We start from the raw sequence: 16255 nt of genomic DNA on the forward strand, positions 1-16255 counted from the left end.
AGGAGCTGGGCTCTTCTTGAAGGACTTGCCGGGCTCTTTGAGGGCAGAGCACCTGGTTCAGAACGATGGAAAAAGGAAGGTTGTGTTTAGAGTAACACTAAAGGAAGCCCCGTGCTGGAGAAGGGGATGTTTAGCCCGCAGCGCTGAGCTCTCCAGTCCCATCTCTGGCAGCCGGCTCCTGCAGCCCCAGCTCAGCTCGCCTTGCCAGGAGGACACGCTGCGTAACCCACTCCTGGAAAGGATGCGATGTGTCAGCTCCACTTCCCTGCAGATGCATGGCAGCCTTGGCAGGGCCACGGCGTGCCTGTGCATGACCTTGGCGTTTGGTTGGAAGCATCTATCTTCCTCTTCCTCCTGGGACTGTCCCACGGACCTTCATGGACCTGCGCCCGGTGACTCAGGCTGCCCTGGCATCCTCGGCCGTGGGGAAGGGCGTTTGCAGAGCCGAACGAGGGGCGAGGGCAGCAGGACATGGCACGGGCAGGGAGGCTGCAGGGGTGGCAGGGTCAGGACGCCTGGCCCCGCTCCGAGAAGGGGACGGGGAGGGCTGTGGGGCAGGGCAGAGCAGGGGGCAGGACAGCCAGCTCCACGGCTAGGAGTCCCCCGGGGAGGCAGGGCTCATTGCTGCTGGGAGCTGCCGGGAGAAGAGGTGCTGGAGCCCCGGCTCTCCTCCCAGGGAGGAGATTTGCAGAGAGCAAATCTGCGAGTCTCCGTGTCTGAAACGTGATCCTGCTGGAGGCACCTCCCTGGGCCCCACCTCGCATTCCCCGACGTATATATGTTGCCCGCGACGGCCAGGCACGGGGACGCGGGCTGACACCGTGCCGGGGCGCCGGGCGTACCTGCGGATGGAGCGGCCGAGGCACCAGGGGATGGCGAAGAACACCTACATGCGCTGGCGGCTCCCGCTCGTCTGCCTCCTCTGGGAGGTGGCCATGATCATCCTCTTCGGCGTCTTTGTGCGCTTCGGCCCCGAAGCCGATGCCCACTGGGAGGAAGAGAAGCACGAGATGAACCTGACCAGCGACATCGAGAACGATTTCTACTTCCGATACCCGTGTGAGTATTCAGGAAGCCCAGTCCCAGTGCTGGTTGGCCGTCATCCCACCCCATCCCATCCCATCCCATCCCATCCCATCCCATCCCATCCCATCCCACCCCACCCCATCCCACCCCATCCCATCCCACCCCATCCCATCCCATCCCACCCCATCCCATCCCATCCCACAGCACTGCGTCTCTCAGATCTTGAGGCTGAAGCTCCAGGATGGGCTTTGGAGACCACCACCCTTGCCAGGAGGGGAAGCAAGGGCAGACCTCCAGAAGGGCAGCAGACACTGGGCTAATCTTCCACCTTCAATGGCAGGCCATCCCAGGATGGGCTTGCAGGAGGAAAGAGCTGCAGGACATGGCTGGGGATAGGCAGTGTCACAGGTCTGCGAGTGCTCCAACATCTCCATTGCAACAAGCCCAGCACACACACACCACCCAGAAGATGTTTTTGTTGCCCCAAGTGTCTGGGGAGAGGTTAGAGGAGAGGTTTCAGCTGGATAGTTCCTTCCCAAGTGCTTCTCCTGTCTTGCCCGTTTATATCTGGCTTGGGACAGAGCCTCTCAGAGGTAATGTCTCCACTGACTGCTGGAGTGCTGGGCTTTCCCCTGACACTGCTCTGGGCGCACCCAAGAGTGTCAGAAAAGCCTTGTGGCCCTCCGGTGCTCTGGGGGTCTGTTGGCAGGGTGCCGTGCCACCAGTACGTGACGTCTTTTCTCCAGGAATAGGGCTGACGTGTTCCCAGCACCCTGCAAGTTTTGGCTTGCTGCCCCCTCCCTCGGCTCCGGATCAGAGCAAGCTTCCCCGTGCATACGGAGGAACGGCTGCTGAGATCCTGTGACATCTTCCTCCCCTTCCTACGTCCTCCCCCTCACGAGCAAATTACCCTTTAGCTGCTGCCATTTTGATGCCAGAGTCCTCGTAACCTGCCAGCTTCCCAGGGCTGATCGCTCACGGCGCCCGATTGCCGCGGGGATTGCCCAGGTGGCTGAAGCCCTTCTGGCCAGGCAGTGCCCTGGGCTGGCTTTGATCTCCAGGGCTGGTCATCTCCTTTGCGAGCCGTGGGGAACAGGCTGCTTCTGCAGGCAATTGTTTCCAAGGAAGCAACGGGCCTGAGTCATGCATCTATTTAGAACATTTCCATTAAAAAACACCTGCTAAATCAAAGGAGCTATAGAAACCTGTGGCTGCTGAGGATTAGCTGGTTCAGAAACGAGCTGCTTGCAGAAAGCCGCTGCTCAGAAACCCTCGTGGCTGAAGGGCTGGGAGGGCACCGGGGGGGCCAAGAACGAGCTTGTAGGAGCTCAGAGCGTTGCAGCCCTGCTGTCCTCACTGCCCACCGCCGGTCCGCAGCACCAGATATCCCCTCCTCAAATGGCCGAGCGGATTCACACAACTAGATCAGCCTATGAGCGGCTGTTTAGCTCAGGTTAGCTTTGAGTTTTGTTTCTGCTCCACACCTGAGGAAGGGCTCAGGTACCCAAAGAACAGCTTTTTTTCCTCCAGTATCTAATCAGAAAAATCCTCCCTCTACAAGGATAGACCAACACAGCAAGATGGCAGAACCAAAGCATTTCAGTCCACGTCCATCCAGTTCTGTTTAGAAGAGAGCACGATGGTTAAACACCCAAGGGTCATTTTTATTAACACGTCTGTGACTGCTGCTGCCCGTAGGACCTGCCCAAAGCTGTTGCAGTGGGCGAGCAGTGACGACCTGAAGTGATGAGGAAATGCAGGACGCGTTCGTGCAGTCGTGTCACTGGTGCCATCGACTCCAGGCAGCACAACACTGTCTTCTCATTTTGTATCACACGCTGATACTCCATAATGAATGAATGATCTGCGCCCTAGGGAGAAGAAATCAGACCCTTCGGCACAGGTGGTATTCCCAAAGCCCAAATGCCTCCTGTGGATAGCGACACCAACTGCCCTCCCACAGAAGCAAGGTCACAAAACCTTTAGGGCATGGCACTGCCATGTAACGCAAGTGTCATTCTTCTCAAGGGAAAACAAAGGCAAGGTTTAGAAAAAGGCTTTAGACTGCATGCAGTTTGAAGAAAGACCTGCTTTTCCTCCTGGTTGTCTGCAGGGTCTAACGCAGCAGGGATCCTCTGTATTTTCCGAGGGCACACAGACCGCAGCCCTACCTCTGACCCGTGTATTTCTGCTTTCAGGATGAAATTAGGAGTATATGATGCGAATGGCGGCAGATAATTCTAGCTGTGTATTGTGCTGCTTATGCTTGGGAAAAAAAAAAGATGGAGAGAATAAATATAGCTGCAGAGAGAAAGCATGTGTGACTGCACGGTAAAACCAGAGTTATGTAGACCGCTTCTTAGGACTTGGGGAGAAGTCTGCTTGAAGTGACCTCTGCTGAGCAGGGTCAGCTGCAGATCTCGTCATCTCCATCTTTCACAAGTATCTTCATAGGTGGAGGCATTTTTGAAAACAAGCGAATTAACCTGTCTCCGCAACCTGACGCTACATCACTGGAGCCTGTCCAAACGCTCGTCTTCACTCAAGTTGCAAGATCTTGTAAAGCACCGGAGGATGGAAGCCAAGACTTCTGCAGTTGCACACACCCAAACCCTCACCCAGCCCATAGTGGAGGCAGTGGCTACAGCCCCACCGTCCCCGAGGAGCAGATCCAGGGCTGCTGGATGCCAAAGGGCCAGCAGAGGATCGGGGGCAGAGCAGGTCCTCAGTCACTGAATTTCTTCTGCCCTGAGCTTATTACATGTCCTACTTTTTTTCACTGCAGTGGCCTCCAGTGTGAGGGTCTGCATGGTTTAACTCGTAATTACGCAGCGTTTCAGCTCACTTAATTGCAAAGTGATGCTTATCTGAAAGAAACGTTTAGCATTAAAAAGTACAGCAGGTTTATTGCACCGAGTATTTCTCTCAAGAGGCTCATGCAGGTACGGTTTCCCCCGGGGAAGGGCATCTGAGGGGCTCCAGTTCGCAGGTATAAGCACTTCTTGGAAGAACTGGGTCTCTCTGGTTTAAGCACTCAAAATCTTGCAAGGTGGGATCCTGTTCTCAAGGGTATTTTGCCGCTGATTTCAGCAGCAATTAAAAATGTATTTGTAAACTTCCCCTGTTCTCGTGTTTTTCCCTAAACACTTGCTCTGAGCCATCACCAGGACCCCTATGTTGGATGGGCCTACCCAAAATGACCATTTGTGTGGTTTTAACAATATTTGGCAGACCCTGTTCATTTCACATGATGTTTTCTGAGTTTTTTTAAGAAGGGGAAGAAAACAACATGAACAGAAAAATGTTTTCCTTTGCACACTCCATTAGTCTCCAGTCTTCTCTTGCAAACAGCTTTTAATAAACATTTTTGTCTTTCAAGACTGAACCTTTTAACCAAAAATCCAGTTTCCAAAAGCTAAGACATTTTCACACTGAGAAATGTGGGGACATGGGACAGACACATACATTTTCCTTTGAATTTCCTCCCTACTGCCATGATGTGGTGTGTTTTCTTTCCCCACCAAATTCAAGCAACACTCGCAGCCTTGCCATCCTCTCAGAGCTGACGATTCCTTCCCTGTGCACAGCTTTCCAGGACGTCCACGTGATGATCTTTGTGGGCTTTGGCTTCCTCATGACATTCCTCAAGCGTTACGGATTCGGAGCCGTGGGTTTCAATTTCCTCCTTGCCGCCTTTGGGATCCAGTGGGCTCTCCTGATGCAAGGCTGGTTCCACTCTTTCCAGAACGGGAAGATCCTCATTGGAGTGGAGAAGTAAGGAGAGATACAGGCTCTGGGGTGCCACCTCCCATGGTACTGTTCCATGGGAAACAGTTTTGGGGGAAGCTCCCTGCCTGGACAATATGTCAGGCTGGGAGGAAGGTCAGTGGGAATCCCAGGGCTGGCTCCCAACCACCTACATGTCTCAGGGTGGGATCTCTAGAGGTGGGTGTGGGTGAGTTAAGAAGAGTATTTCCTTACTAAACCACAATTTCTCTTCCCGTTTTCCAGCCTAATCAATGCTGATTTCTGCGTGGGTTCTGTGTGCGTTGCCTTTGGGGCCATCCTGGGCAAAACCAGCCCCATACAGCTCCTCGTCATGACCTTGTTTCAAGTCACGCTCTTTGCGGTGAATGAGTACATCCTCCTCAACCTGCTTCACGTAAGGCTTTAGGCAGTCCCCCTCTCCCCATGGCTGAATGCAGGTTGGAAAAATGGGTGGGCAGACCAGCTGAGCTGGATGCAGACCACATCTCACCTCCACTAGGAGTGGCGGTTCCAGAAACGAACCTCTGCTTTCCCATGGCTGCAGGTTAAGGACGCAGGTGGCTCCATGACCATTCACACCTTCGGAGCCTACTTTGGCCTCACCGTGACGCGCGTCCTGTACAGACCCAACCTGGAGCAGAGCAAGGACAAGCAGGGCTCTGTGTACCACTCTGACCTCTTCGCTATGATCGGTGAGTCAGCAGCAGCCTCATCTTCCCTGGTATGTGCGTACCGCTCAGCTGCAGAGAGCTGGTTCCTCCTTGTGTCACTGGAAAAAACAGAGCAAAACCAGGATCAGGGGCTGAGAAGCACTCTGCTCCAGTTCTCAGCACCTTGGGACTACGCAGCTCCCCTCATCAGTGCCAGAGCTGAGGTGGTGTCTGGGAAGACAAAGCAGTGTTTTGGCTCCCCTCCTCTGCCAGCCCCACCTGGTGCTGGTCCCAGTGTGGGGTCACAGCTCTGGGCCAGCAAGACTCAGGGATTTAACGTCCCTCTGCATAAAAAGATCTTCCTTTAGAGTTTTTTTTCAATTCCTGTGTTCTTTCTTTTCCCTTTCTCTTCTCTGCCCCCTCCTCCCCATCCCACCAGGTACCCTCTATCTGTGGATGTACTGGCCCAGTTTTAACTCAGCCATTTCTGAGCACGGGGATGCCCAGCACCGGGCTGCCATTAACACGTACTGCTCGCTGGCTGCTTGCGTCCTCACCACAATGGCCTTCTCCAGCATGCTGCAGAAGAAAGGCAAGCTGGACATGGTAAGCTGGGAGCCGAGAGCCCTATGCTCCCCAGGGGACTTTTAATGACGTTAACCAAAGGCTCAGGAAGCAAGTGACACTTGTCCTTTGCTGAACTGGGTTTTGGGACGTGACGGTGCAACCAGCCTCCAACCAGATACCCAAAGGGTGCACTGAAAAAGCAGGTGGGAAGTGAGTCCTGGTGGTCATGAGGTGCAGGCTGGTGCCCTGCACGTGGTGAACCTCAGACACAGCTCTCCCAGGAGAGCTACTGATGGGCATGATGCAGAGCCACGTTTGGCAGCGCTCCCCAGCAAGCTGAGCGGGGCCTGTGCAGCAGCTTGTGAGCAATCGGGGGGCTGACTTGTACGTGTTAGGTGTGTGGGCGTACAGCTGTGTGACAGCAGAGCTGGCATGACACATGGGTGAGACAATTTCCATCTCATCACAACTCCCCACCCAGATTGGTGGATGCAAAGAACGTGTGTGGTAGGGGAGTGGGAGTCTGTGTGTGCCTGTGCTACTGACAGAGGCTGCCTGTTCTTCTCCTCTTGTTTTTCACCAACGAGCAGGAAAGTGGGCCCTGATATTTCCTATGGAAGCACTTTCAGAGCTGATTCTCCTGCTCTACCATTTGCACCATCCCTGAGCAATCGGGATCTCTCTGAGATGCCAAGACGGGGCGGTTATTTCTGCAGGTCCACATTCAGAATGCAACACTGGCTGGCGGTGTGGCTGTGGGCACCAGCGCAGAGATGATGCTGACTCCATATGGCTCCCTCATTGTCGGGTTCATCTGTGGCATCGTGTCCACGGTGGGGTATGTCTACCTCACGGTGAGTGCTGCTCTGGGGGTCTGCAGCCCTGGTCCTGCCAAGGAGACCAGGAATGGATTCACTTCCCCTTGAGTGATCCTGCTTTCCGTTGTCCCTTAGGGAGATGCACTTCTTACTCCATTAACTGCCTCAAAACACTCAGGAAGGCTCAGTCTCCAAACAGGAGAGTGTTTGGAGGATAAATTCTTATTTTATCTTCAGCTTCACTCACATGTTTTCTAAAAACCCTCAACTCTTGAACAGGACACATAATACCAATTGTCTTTCTCTGCTTATCCCAGTCCTCCATGGAAGGAACTAATCCTTTCCAGGGCTGTGCTCATGTCTCTGATCTCTTTGCCTCCCTTCCCTTCAGCCTGTTTTGGAGTCCAGGTTGCACATCCAGGACACATGTGGCATCCACAACCTCCACGGCATGCCAGGCCTTATTGGGGGCATTGTGGGAGCCATCACTGCAGCTGCAGCCACAGAGGATGTATATGGAAAGGAAGGGTAAGAAAGCTTGAAATTCATCCACAAGAATAGATTTTACCTGGGATTTATGGGCTGGAAAAGAGGAGCAATTAATAGTTTTTGCTCTATGTCCAGAGTTGTCCCTTGTCCCCTCAAAAACATGGGGTGCGCTGACTATGTTGGGCTTACTCAAGTATGAAAGACTAATCTTCTGAAGCTGACTTCTGGTGTCCTCAAAAAGTGAATCATAACCCCACTCCTTGGCATTATTCTGGGGCACAGTGGGTGGGGAAATGTTCCTTCCTCTATCTGTGCATTGTTTTGGGGTTCCAGTAAGGCTGAAGTTCTGAAACAAAAGAAATGTTTATATTTTGAACTCCTCCTAGGTAAAGTTTTGCCAGGGGCCAGAAGAGGAGGAAGTGAACAGTGTTTTGTGTCATTGCAACACTCTCCTGGTCCATTGTCAAAGAGGGATGGGGCTAGGGAGGAGCCCTCAAGGGAGCAGGGCAACAAAGCTCCTCTACCTTGGCTCTGCACAACCTTTCTCCACCAGGATAGATCTCTGCCAGAAGTAATCCTCTCCATTTCCATCCTCTGCAGGTTCATTAAGGCGTTTGACTTCACTGGCAGCTACAAGACGCGGACACCCAGTGTCCAAGGAGGGTTCCAGGCAGCTGGAATTTTCGTGTCTCTGCTGATGGCTTTTGCTGGGGGGGCCCTTGTAGGTAAGCAGGAGGAGAACATGGAGAGGTGAGGGTTAAGTCCAGCCTGCAATTGAAATGGAGACTTCCACGTACTGGCACCTTGGCTGGACGAGTCCTTCCTACTGGTGTTGCAAGGGTTGCATCTGCTGTACAGAAAGGGCAGCCCCAGGCTTGCTCACATCACTTTTGACTCCCTACAGACAGGACTACCCCAAAAGCCCAAACTGGGCAGTGAAGAGGGAAGACTGTATCCCAGCAAGGTCAAATAGAGGAATGGGGGTTTCGCTGTGGTGTGGGTCAGACCACAGCATCATCTTCTCCTCGCAGGGAGATCGGGTGGATGCTTGTGTTGGTCTAGCACTGAGCACCACGTCAGGGCTTGGCTCATTCCCTCTTCTGCTAGGAAGGCTGGACTCTGGCCACCTGGACCTTTCCTCCATCCAACATGTCCTTGCTGCCACTCCGTGGGCAGCGGGAGCACAGCAGAAACCCCATGTCCTTTCCAATCTCCCGACCAGCGTGGTTTCTTCTGGCAACACCCAGGGCCATGAGTAGCAGGGTCAGAGCCCAGCACCGGGGCTGTGCACTGGGGTTCAGAGCCAAGAATTGGGGAGCACCCCTTTCCCACACAAATTCCACCATCACTTGGGCATCTTTTTTCACGGGCAAGGCGGCACCCCAAAATCAGCCCTGATCGGCGGGGATAGCCCTGAGCAATGCGTCCCGGGGACGTGCTCAGGGTACCCCTGACTAGCCCACCACCTTCCCTGGCTTCTTCCAGGGGCCATCCTGAAGCTGCCCATCTGGGGTGATGCAGCTGATGAGAACTGCTTCGAGGATGGTATCTACTGGGAGGTAAGGCCTGGGGTGGTGGCGGGTGGGCTGGGAGGCACAAGATGGCGCTGCCGCCCGTCGCATGAGGGCCTGCGGCGGAGCTGAGGGGGCTGCACGGCTCCGCAGGTGCCTGAGGACGAGGAGAGCGATGTGTACCACATGCACAACCCCGACAAGCCTGCCTCGCCGTGAGCCACCGGCTTTTGGGGCTGCCACCTCAGCGGGGTGGCAGGGCTACCCCGGCAGCGGGAAGATGGCGGTCGCCATCTTCCCGCCGCCGGGGTAGCCCCGCCACCCTGCCCCTGTGGAGACAGCGGGTGGCCGGAGAAATCTCCCTGTTCCCCGCTACCCTGCCCCGCTGGTTCAGTTTTGTAATTAGTTCCTGTGAATAAAATAAATACATGTTGTTCTAAGGGCTCTCTTTCATAGTGTATCCCCTTGATAAAAGGCAAGGGCACAGCAGCCAGGTTGTCCATGGCAAAGGCTAAAGCTCTGTGGGGAGCACAGGATGTTGCTTTTGGGGAGGTGGTGCTGGGGTGCAGGGGCTGTCCCTGTGCTCAGACTGCTGCCCAAGGCCTGCTTTTGAGCCTGGCGACGCATTTGTGTGCTTCCCACTGCCACCTCCTCTTGATCACTCTGCTGAGGCCTCCATCAGCTCTTTGGGAGCCTTTTTTGCTTGTACTGCACAGGCTGAAAAGGCCCTTTCCTCTTTTTCAGTTTCAGCCATTTCTTCCATTTTCATCATACCATTCCTCCCACTTCACAGTGCTATTCTAGTGGGAAGAGCCCAAAGGCAGAGAGCACAGCCCCGTCTCTTAACCCCACTTCCTTCCAGCCAGCAAGGCCATCAGGCTTCAGCCGGAGTTATAGGAGACAGGAGTGAAAATCAGGCCTAAAACCTGTGTGTTTTCCAGGGTGATGTGTGAGGAGCAGGAGAAAAAAAAAGGGGGAAAAAAATAAAAAAGGAGGTGGGAGGGCTGATAGGTCTCTTCACCGCGTCTAGCTGTAATTCTCACACCTGAGGGGGGGAGTCAAAAGTAGCTATTCACATCCCCTTGGGATATGACACCCTCATTTTCCATGCTGGGTAAAGACAAAAACCCTTTACAACATGTTTCTGGAATTTGTCAGCGGCTGCCAGCAGCAGCATGTTAATTAAATGTCGGCAAAGATGGAAGCAAGAGGCTCTGCTCTAATTGGACACTTTGCTTGGTGGAGCTGAAAAACATTGTGACAGAGGAGGAGGCGCCGAAACACTGTGTTCCCCCGCCATGGCGAGGGGACGGGGACAGCCAGGCACAGGAGATGCTCTGTTCTGAACCAGGGTTGTCTCTGCTTGGCCTGAGACAACCTCACTGTTGATAAAAAGAGGAGCAGCTAAAAAAGAAAAGGCCTAAAATCCTCCACAGGAATTGTCTTGAACACAGCAGTGGCGTGGGACTCAGGGAAAGGGCTTTGTTATCTAAAGGGAAATTTCAGCTAAATCGCTGTTAAAATGCAGCATTCCTAGTCCCTGGGCTAGCCCCCCCGCCTTGGGACGAGCTTGGGGTGTCCCTCAATATACCAGTTCAGCATCCCGAAATAGCAGATCCCCCCATCTCATGCCAGGCACTGACATTGTTGTCTGTAACTCAAGAGGCTTTAGCCAGGATAATTTTGCTCCTGCCCTGGATTGGCCAGGTGGCTCACCCAAGTTAGCCCTCTCCAACCCGAACCAGTACAGGGATGGGAAAAAGAGGGGCTTTGAGCATTAGCCATGTGTCCAGCCATGCCAGCCCCATGCAGGGTGGGGAAGCAGTGTCCCACCATGGGGAGGCCGCATCCAGCTCCTACAGCCTCTGGTCTCTCTTCCCAGCAGCTTGCAAAGAGCCATGGAGTTCAGTAACCAAAAAAAAAAAACTGAGCAGCCCTTATTGTTTTAACAAGGCTGCAGGCACACATCTCCATCAGGACAGGTCTGTGAGCAGCAGGAGATGGTCCTGCTCCACATGCACGTGCGGGCAGAAGGAGCCCCAACCCCACTCCCTGTCCTCTGGGCTCTGCCTCCTCCTCGTGGGAAGACACCTGAATTGCCCAGACTCCTGGGCAGTGAAGCGTTTTATTGCTTGTGCTCTTGCAGGGCTCAGTCTGGTCTCAGTACCTAAATCACTCTCTGGGGCCGGCCTTGCAGTTTTAATTCCCTGACAAACAATGCTGGGGTCGGGCCAGCGTGTTTGAAGTGCGGTCACGGCCCCAGCAGTGGACGGAGGGTTTCTCAACGGGGAGCAGAGAATTGGCCTGCTCTGGCAGGCAGGAGGACGTGTGAGAAAGGAGCTGTTGATACCCTCAGGGATTAGGTGGTACAAATTGGCTGGGAAGCACCGGAGGCATTGACCAAAGCTGTCCTGGGGCAGGTTCCCATGGGGGGGCTGGCTGAAACAACCCGCCTTCAAGTAGGCTGGAAGGGCCAGCCTGGCTGCTAATCCCCTGGGAGCTATGGAGCACGAAGCAGAAAAGAGGTTAAAAAAAGAAAAAAAAAAGAAAGAAAAAAAAAAGAAAGAAAATCTCATGTAAAGATGGTGGTTTCCCCAAGGGGATGATGTTAGAGAGAGCGGGAAGGGGGTGGGGAGGGGGGAACAGCACCATTTAATCCTGCTTTTAATAGGCAGGTGGTGGGCTTAGATCACACTCCCGCTCCTGCAAGCTGCTGCAGAGATTTTGGAGAATGGCCGCGCGGACTGGCGGGGACCCCTGCATCACTGCAGAGGATCCCCATCTGTGGCAAAGGGGCACGTGCTTGTGTCTGCGCCCATGTGTGCCCGTGTGGGGGCAGGTACGTGCTGTAACCCCAGACAGGGGCTGGCGTGGGCTCCCTGCACGCCCAAAGCCTCGGTGGCTGTCCCACGCGTGGGCTGCCAGCGTGTGCAAAGCCCCTTGTCCCCGTGCACACGCTGCAGCCGTGTGGGTGTTGTCTGGCATGCACACCCACCCACCCTTTCCGAACACGTACACACACACCCTGGCTCACTGAATGCCACAGCAGCGCACCCGCCGTGTGCCCGGTGGCGTTGGCACGCCTGCGGGTGCGTGCCGGCGTTGCACGCGCGTGTGCCCCTCATCACACCCGCAGGGGCGCGTGCCAGCCGCCTGGCTGCGGCACGGCTCCGCACGTCTACGCACCTTTGTGCCGGTGCGAGTGCGTGCGTGTCAGACCTGGTGCGTCCACGCCTGTGTGAAAGGCTCTCCAGCCCCTTCTTCAGGAGTGCTGTAAATTGTAATCAGATTAAGGCAGCCAATCACTTAGGGCCCTTGAAAAGGGCATACGTTCCCTAATCAGTACCTAGCATTGAGTCTCACAAAGGGTCTAAGTAACTCGGCAGGGGTCGGGCCCTCTGGAGCGCAGGGGAGGGGGCTCGCCTTTCTTTTCTCTCTGTCCCTTGTAATTATGTCAATTTGCTAGCCAAATTGTTTGCTTGAGTGGACAGTGGGGGCTTGCCCCCCTTCCCGCCTCCCCCCCCCCCCCAGCCCCATTCATGTGCTAATGTGGGAAGGAGCATGGCCTCCTGACTTCAGGAGGTGGCCGTGGCCTCTCGAGGAGCAGCACGCGGTGCCCGCACCCAGCCCCGTGTCCCCGGGCTTCTGGAGACACCCCATGCCCCGGCCATGGAGCTCGATGAGGACTTCTGGCCTCCACGTGCTTGTGGACGTGAAGACATGGTGTTGCTGCTCCTTGGGATTCATTCCCCACCACGGGGCTGCCGTGCCAGGGGATTCACCCCTCTGGCTTGGGAAAGGGGGCAAAAACTCAAGACCTGCAAGGAGAGGTGGTGAACAAAGGGGAGGAGAGGTGGCACCACCCATCCGTGGTCAGGGGGATGCTGCCTGCACGGACATCCTTGTGAGCAGGCAAGGGGCCTGGTCACGCACACGCTGAGCTGCCTGCGGCCACTGCCAGGTGTCCTGAGCCTGCGGGGACGTGGAGAAAGGGGTGACAGCAAGAGGAGCCCATACTGCAGGAGGAAGGGATGGGCTGCAAGCATCCAAGAGCTGGAGAGATGCTGCTGTAAGAGCTGCAAGCAGGACTCCCCATCTCACTGCCACCCAAGGCATCCATCCCCACCCTGCCTGGGACAGCGGGGAGCAAAGTACAGGTGTCACTGCGTGTCCCCTCTGCATGCCTTCACATGCAGCCCGGCTGACCAGGGGCTCTCCTGTTAGCTCCTGTGTGCCACCTTCCTTCACCTGCACCACATCTCCCTTTCACCCCGTCCCAGGGCCGGGAGCTGTGCCAAAGCACGCAGTGGCTTCTGCGACACACCTCCCCACCCACCCACATCCCGGCATTTGCATATATTCTGCCCGCAAATCCTTGTCAAGGGGAGCCTCTTTATTGCCTGTATAGATCACAGGGTGTTAGTTAAGGGGCTTCTTTGTATTGCCTCAGACAGCTGGGGTCATCAAAAGTCCTGCGGTGGGAAGGAGAGACAGGAGGAGGGGGGAAGCCCTGACAATACGGACTGAAGGATTAAAGGAGCATATAAAGTTCCTATTGAGTGAGACAAGAGGCTGTTCACTCCCAAGATTGACAGCAACCAGGAGGCGATTCCCAACACAATGTCCAATTAATTCTCTACCCTCTTCGCTGCCGTCTCCTCCCTCCCTCCCTCCTCTCCTGGGCTGGTGCATGAGCAGGGAAGGGCTGAAGCTAAGATCCTCGAGAAGGTAATTAATTATTCCTGACTAAGAGGAGCTTGCTGGGGTGTGACCCTGTCCCCAGGCTCGCTGAGCACCCCGTCCCCTTCCCATGGGCTCCCATGAGCTCTGACCACTTCAGGGGAGTTTTCCTCTCTGTCACAGCCAGAGCTGTCCCACCGAGGGTCTGTTTCCATGGCAGGTTCTGCACAGTAACCACGGTTAGTGCCGAGCCCAACAGAAGTAGATTTGGGCTAAATCCAGGCTTAGTTCTGGGCTGGCAGGGCTTTGCAGCAGGGCAAGGCAGCAAGAGAGATAGGGAGCAGGGCAAGATGCATCAGCAAGGCGCATGGGTATGCAGAGCGTTTAGGGAGAGGCAGAGCAGCGTGCGATTGTAATTTTAATTTTAAAATTCTACTTTTTAAATAAAAGATTGTAAAATCCATGGCTCTGGTTCTCAATTCCCAGACAAAAGCATTGCCTTCCCGCTGTCCCTCTCCGCTCCAGCCGGGCTGCTGACTGGGACTTCAGGGCACTGGCGTGACAGCAGCTTGATCTAATGAGCACGGAGAAAAGGAGCGGCGAGGACACAGCTGAGCGGAGCTGGGGGACACTGCCTGCATCGCCTCTGTCCCCTGGGCTGGCTGCCCATACTGGCCCAGGTGCTGGGCGCAGGAGTGCTTGTAGGGGTTGTATGTGAGTGTGCTGCCTCCTCTCCTGCTAACAGCATCTCCTTGCTTTACCCCCGCATGTGGGAGAGCAGAATGCAGGCCACCACGTGAAATTCCTGCAAACCACTGAATATGAGTTATTTGATTTGTCTGGTCCATTTTTTTTTTTTTTTCCTCTACAAATACGTCAGCCCGGAGGGAGGGAACCACCAGGAAAGCACCTTCCTGCGAGCTGGCCACCTTTTGGCACTCTCTGCGTGACTGAGGCTCCCGGGCAAGAACCCTTCCACAACAACAAACATCCCCAAAACAGCTGGACTGGGAAGAAGGAGCCACGCAGCCAGGAGGACCCAGTTCTCACCGCAGGGGACACTTTGGCCAGCCCATCGTCCCCCGTCCCCCGGGGACCTACCCCGCGCACCCCACGCTCAGGAGGTGCCCCCAGGGGCTGCGGCGCGGGGCTGCCTGTGGCTCGGCGCCTCCGCCCGCTCCCTCCCGCCGCACACGCTCCCAGTGAAGTTGTTTGAAAGTCTTCCGGCAGTTTTAGCGGGCAGGAATAACAGATTAGCCATGATCTGATCAGCCCAGTATCTAAGCTGTATTCTCCCCGCTGACAAGTATTTGAAAGAGGGGAGGGGCCACTTGCAGCCCGACGATGAATCTTTCACCGACAAGAAAAGGCCCTTTTTTCTCCCGCGAGCCGCGGGCTGCTCCGTGCCCTGTTGCTAAGCGAGACCCGGGGCTGCCGCTTGCACGCTTGCACGGGTTAGCGGGATCAGGAGATTCACACCAGACATCTTGTTTTGGGGGGGGGGGTTCTCTCCTCACACGCCTTTGACTGGCAGATAACAGCTCGCCGGCGAGCCCCGGGGATGCTCCCGCTGTGCTGCGAGCCCCAGGGGAGGGGAAGATTGCAGAAGCCTCTGGAGAGCAGGTTGGGGTGTCAGGGTGGGGGCCTCAGCCCTAAATGTCTGTGGTTTGCTGCCACGCTTGTGGGTGTCCCCAGCCTGGCCCCACGCACCCCCACAGCCCCCGTATCCCATTGGGTTGGAGTGCAAAGGGGCCTTGGGGATGTGGCCTCAGGGGATGCTCTGCGGGCTGCCAAGCAAGACCCGGGCTTGGCTTCACACATTGGTGCCTCTGCGCACGGGTTCGAGAAGGGGACAAGTGGCGGAAGAGCCAGGAGGGCGATCTGCAGGCTGGGGCCAGCTTTTTGGTCCCTGCAGGCTCACGCTGCTCCTGAGCTCCCTCTCCCCCTGCCAGCCGCAGCCAGGGCAAACTGCCCTGCGAGAAAAAAGGGAAATGGCTAAAACAAAGGCTTCCCAGGCGATTTCTGGAGCTGCCACCATGAGGTGCCCTCGCCTAAGACATGGTGCTCACATCCATCTCCCTCCTCTCCTGCATGCAGCGGTGCAGGCAGGGCTGCGGCTGCCAGGCTCGGGGCTGGCACCTTCCCAGGGCCCTGCCTCACGGGCAGGGGGCTGGGGGGAGCGGGGGGCTCTCCTTCGTGAGCTTAACCAGATGCCAGAAGGACTGAGAAAGTCATTGATGCTCCGAGCAGCACAAAAAGGAAAGAAATCCCCGGCCTTCGGGGTTGGAACACAAAAGGCCGGATCCGTGCCTGCGATGCAGCCCCTTTCCGGAGCTTGAGCAACACAAAGCAGATGAAAAAAAAAATGACTTTTCTGGTGAGATGGGCTCTCCTCCGGCATGGGATGGTGGTGTGTGCCATCCCACTGCATGGGCAGGTCTCCTGTCCTGCTGTGCAGCCAGGAATTGCCTGTCAGGGCTGGGAGAGCAGTGGGAGAGCCGGGGGGCTGCAGCCCACCGCCCTTCCTCCTCCCCTGGGTAGGCCGAAGGCTGTCTGATGTACTTCGTACGTCTTACTGGCCCGCTCTTCCTTAAACCCTTCCTCTTGGATAGGCTCCCCTCTCATTCACTGTACCACCTGCAAAACCCTCACCCAATATTCCCTCTGTGGGCGTAAAGCCCCAGCTCTGGCTGTCCCCAACCTTCACGTCCTCGCAGTAGTGGCCAGTCATCGGGGACCTCCCCGT

General features: G+C 55.7%; 1 protein-coding gene across 4 annotated transcripts; it reads left to right on the plus strand.

Annotated features, from left to right (window-relative positions):
* Nucleotides 1-614: 614 nt before the first annotated feature.
* Nucleotides 615-9269, plus strand: RHCG (Rh family C glycoprotein). 4 transcript variants are annotated; one of them, XM_080607468.1, is made up of 11 exons: nt 615-1059; nt 4614-4800; nt 5038-5188; nt 5339-5486; nt 5884-6050; nt 6728-6865; nt 7221-7357; nt 7919-8043; nt 8804-8877; nt 8983-9081; nt 9143-9269. In XM_080607468.1, exons 1-10 carry the CDS (start codon nt 849-851, stop codon nt 9046-9048), a joined length of 1404 nt encoding a protein of 467 aa, XP_080463594.1. In that variant the 5' UTR covers nt 615-848; the 3' UTR covers nt 9049-9081; nt 9143-9269. The 4 variants fall into 4 exon arrangements, with proteins under 4 accessions (XP_080463594.1, XP_080463593.1, XP_080463591.1 ...); XM_080607465.1 differs by having other exon boundaries at nt 627-1059; nt 8983-9064; XM_080607466.1 differs by having other exon boundaries at nt 627-1059; nt 8983-9048.
* Nucleotides 9270-16255: the final 6986 nt, after the last annotated feature.

This window comes from Anser brachyrhynchus (genome assembly GCF_964034855.1).
Source record: "Anser brachyrhynchus genome assembly, chromosome: 11".
Lineage (NCBI taxonomy): Eukaryota > Metazoa > Chordata > Aves > Anseriformes > Anatidae > Anser > Anser brachyrhynchus.

What these genes read in the sequence shown, in the direction of transcription:
- RHCG (XM_080607467.1), top strand. Translation starts at nt 849, where the DNA reads ATGGAGCGGCCGAGGCACCAGGGGATGGCGAAGAACACCTACATGCGC. An exon ending in TGGGGTATGTCTACCTCACG is followed by an intron (nt 6,866 to 7,220) that starts GTGAGTGCTGCT and finishes CCTTCCCTTCAG; the next exon opens with CCTGTTTTGGAGTCCAGGTT. An exon ending in TGCTGGGGGGGCCCTTGTAG is followed by an intron (nt 8,044 to 8,803) that starts GTAAGCAGGAGG and finishes GGCTTCTTCCAG; the next exon opens with GGGCCATCCTGAAGCTGCCC.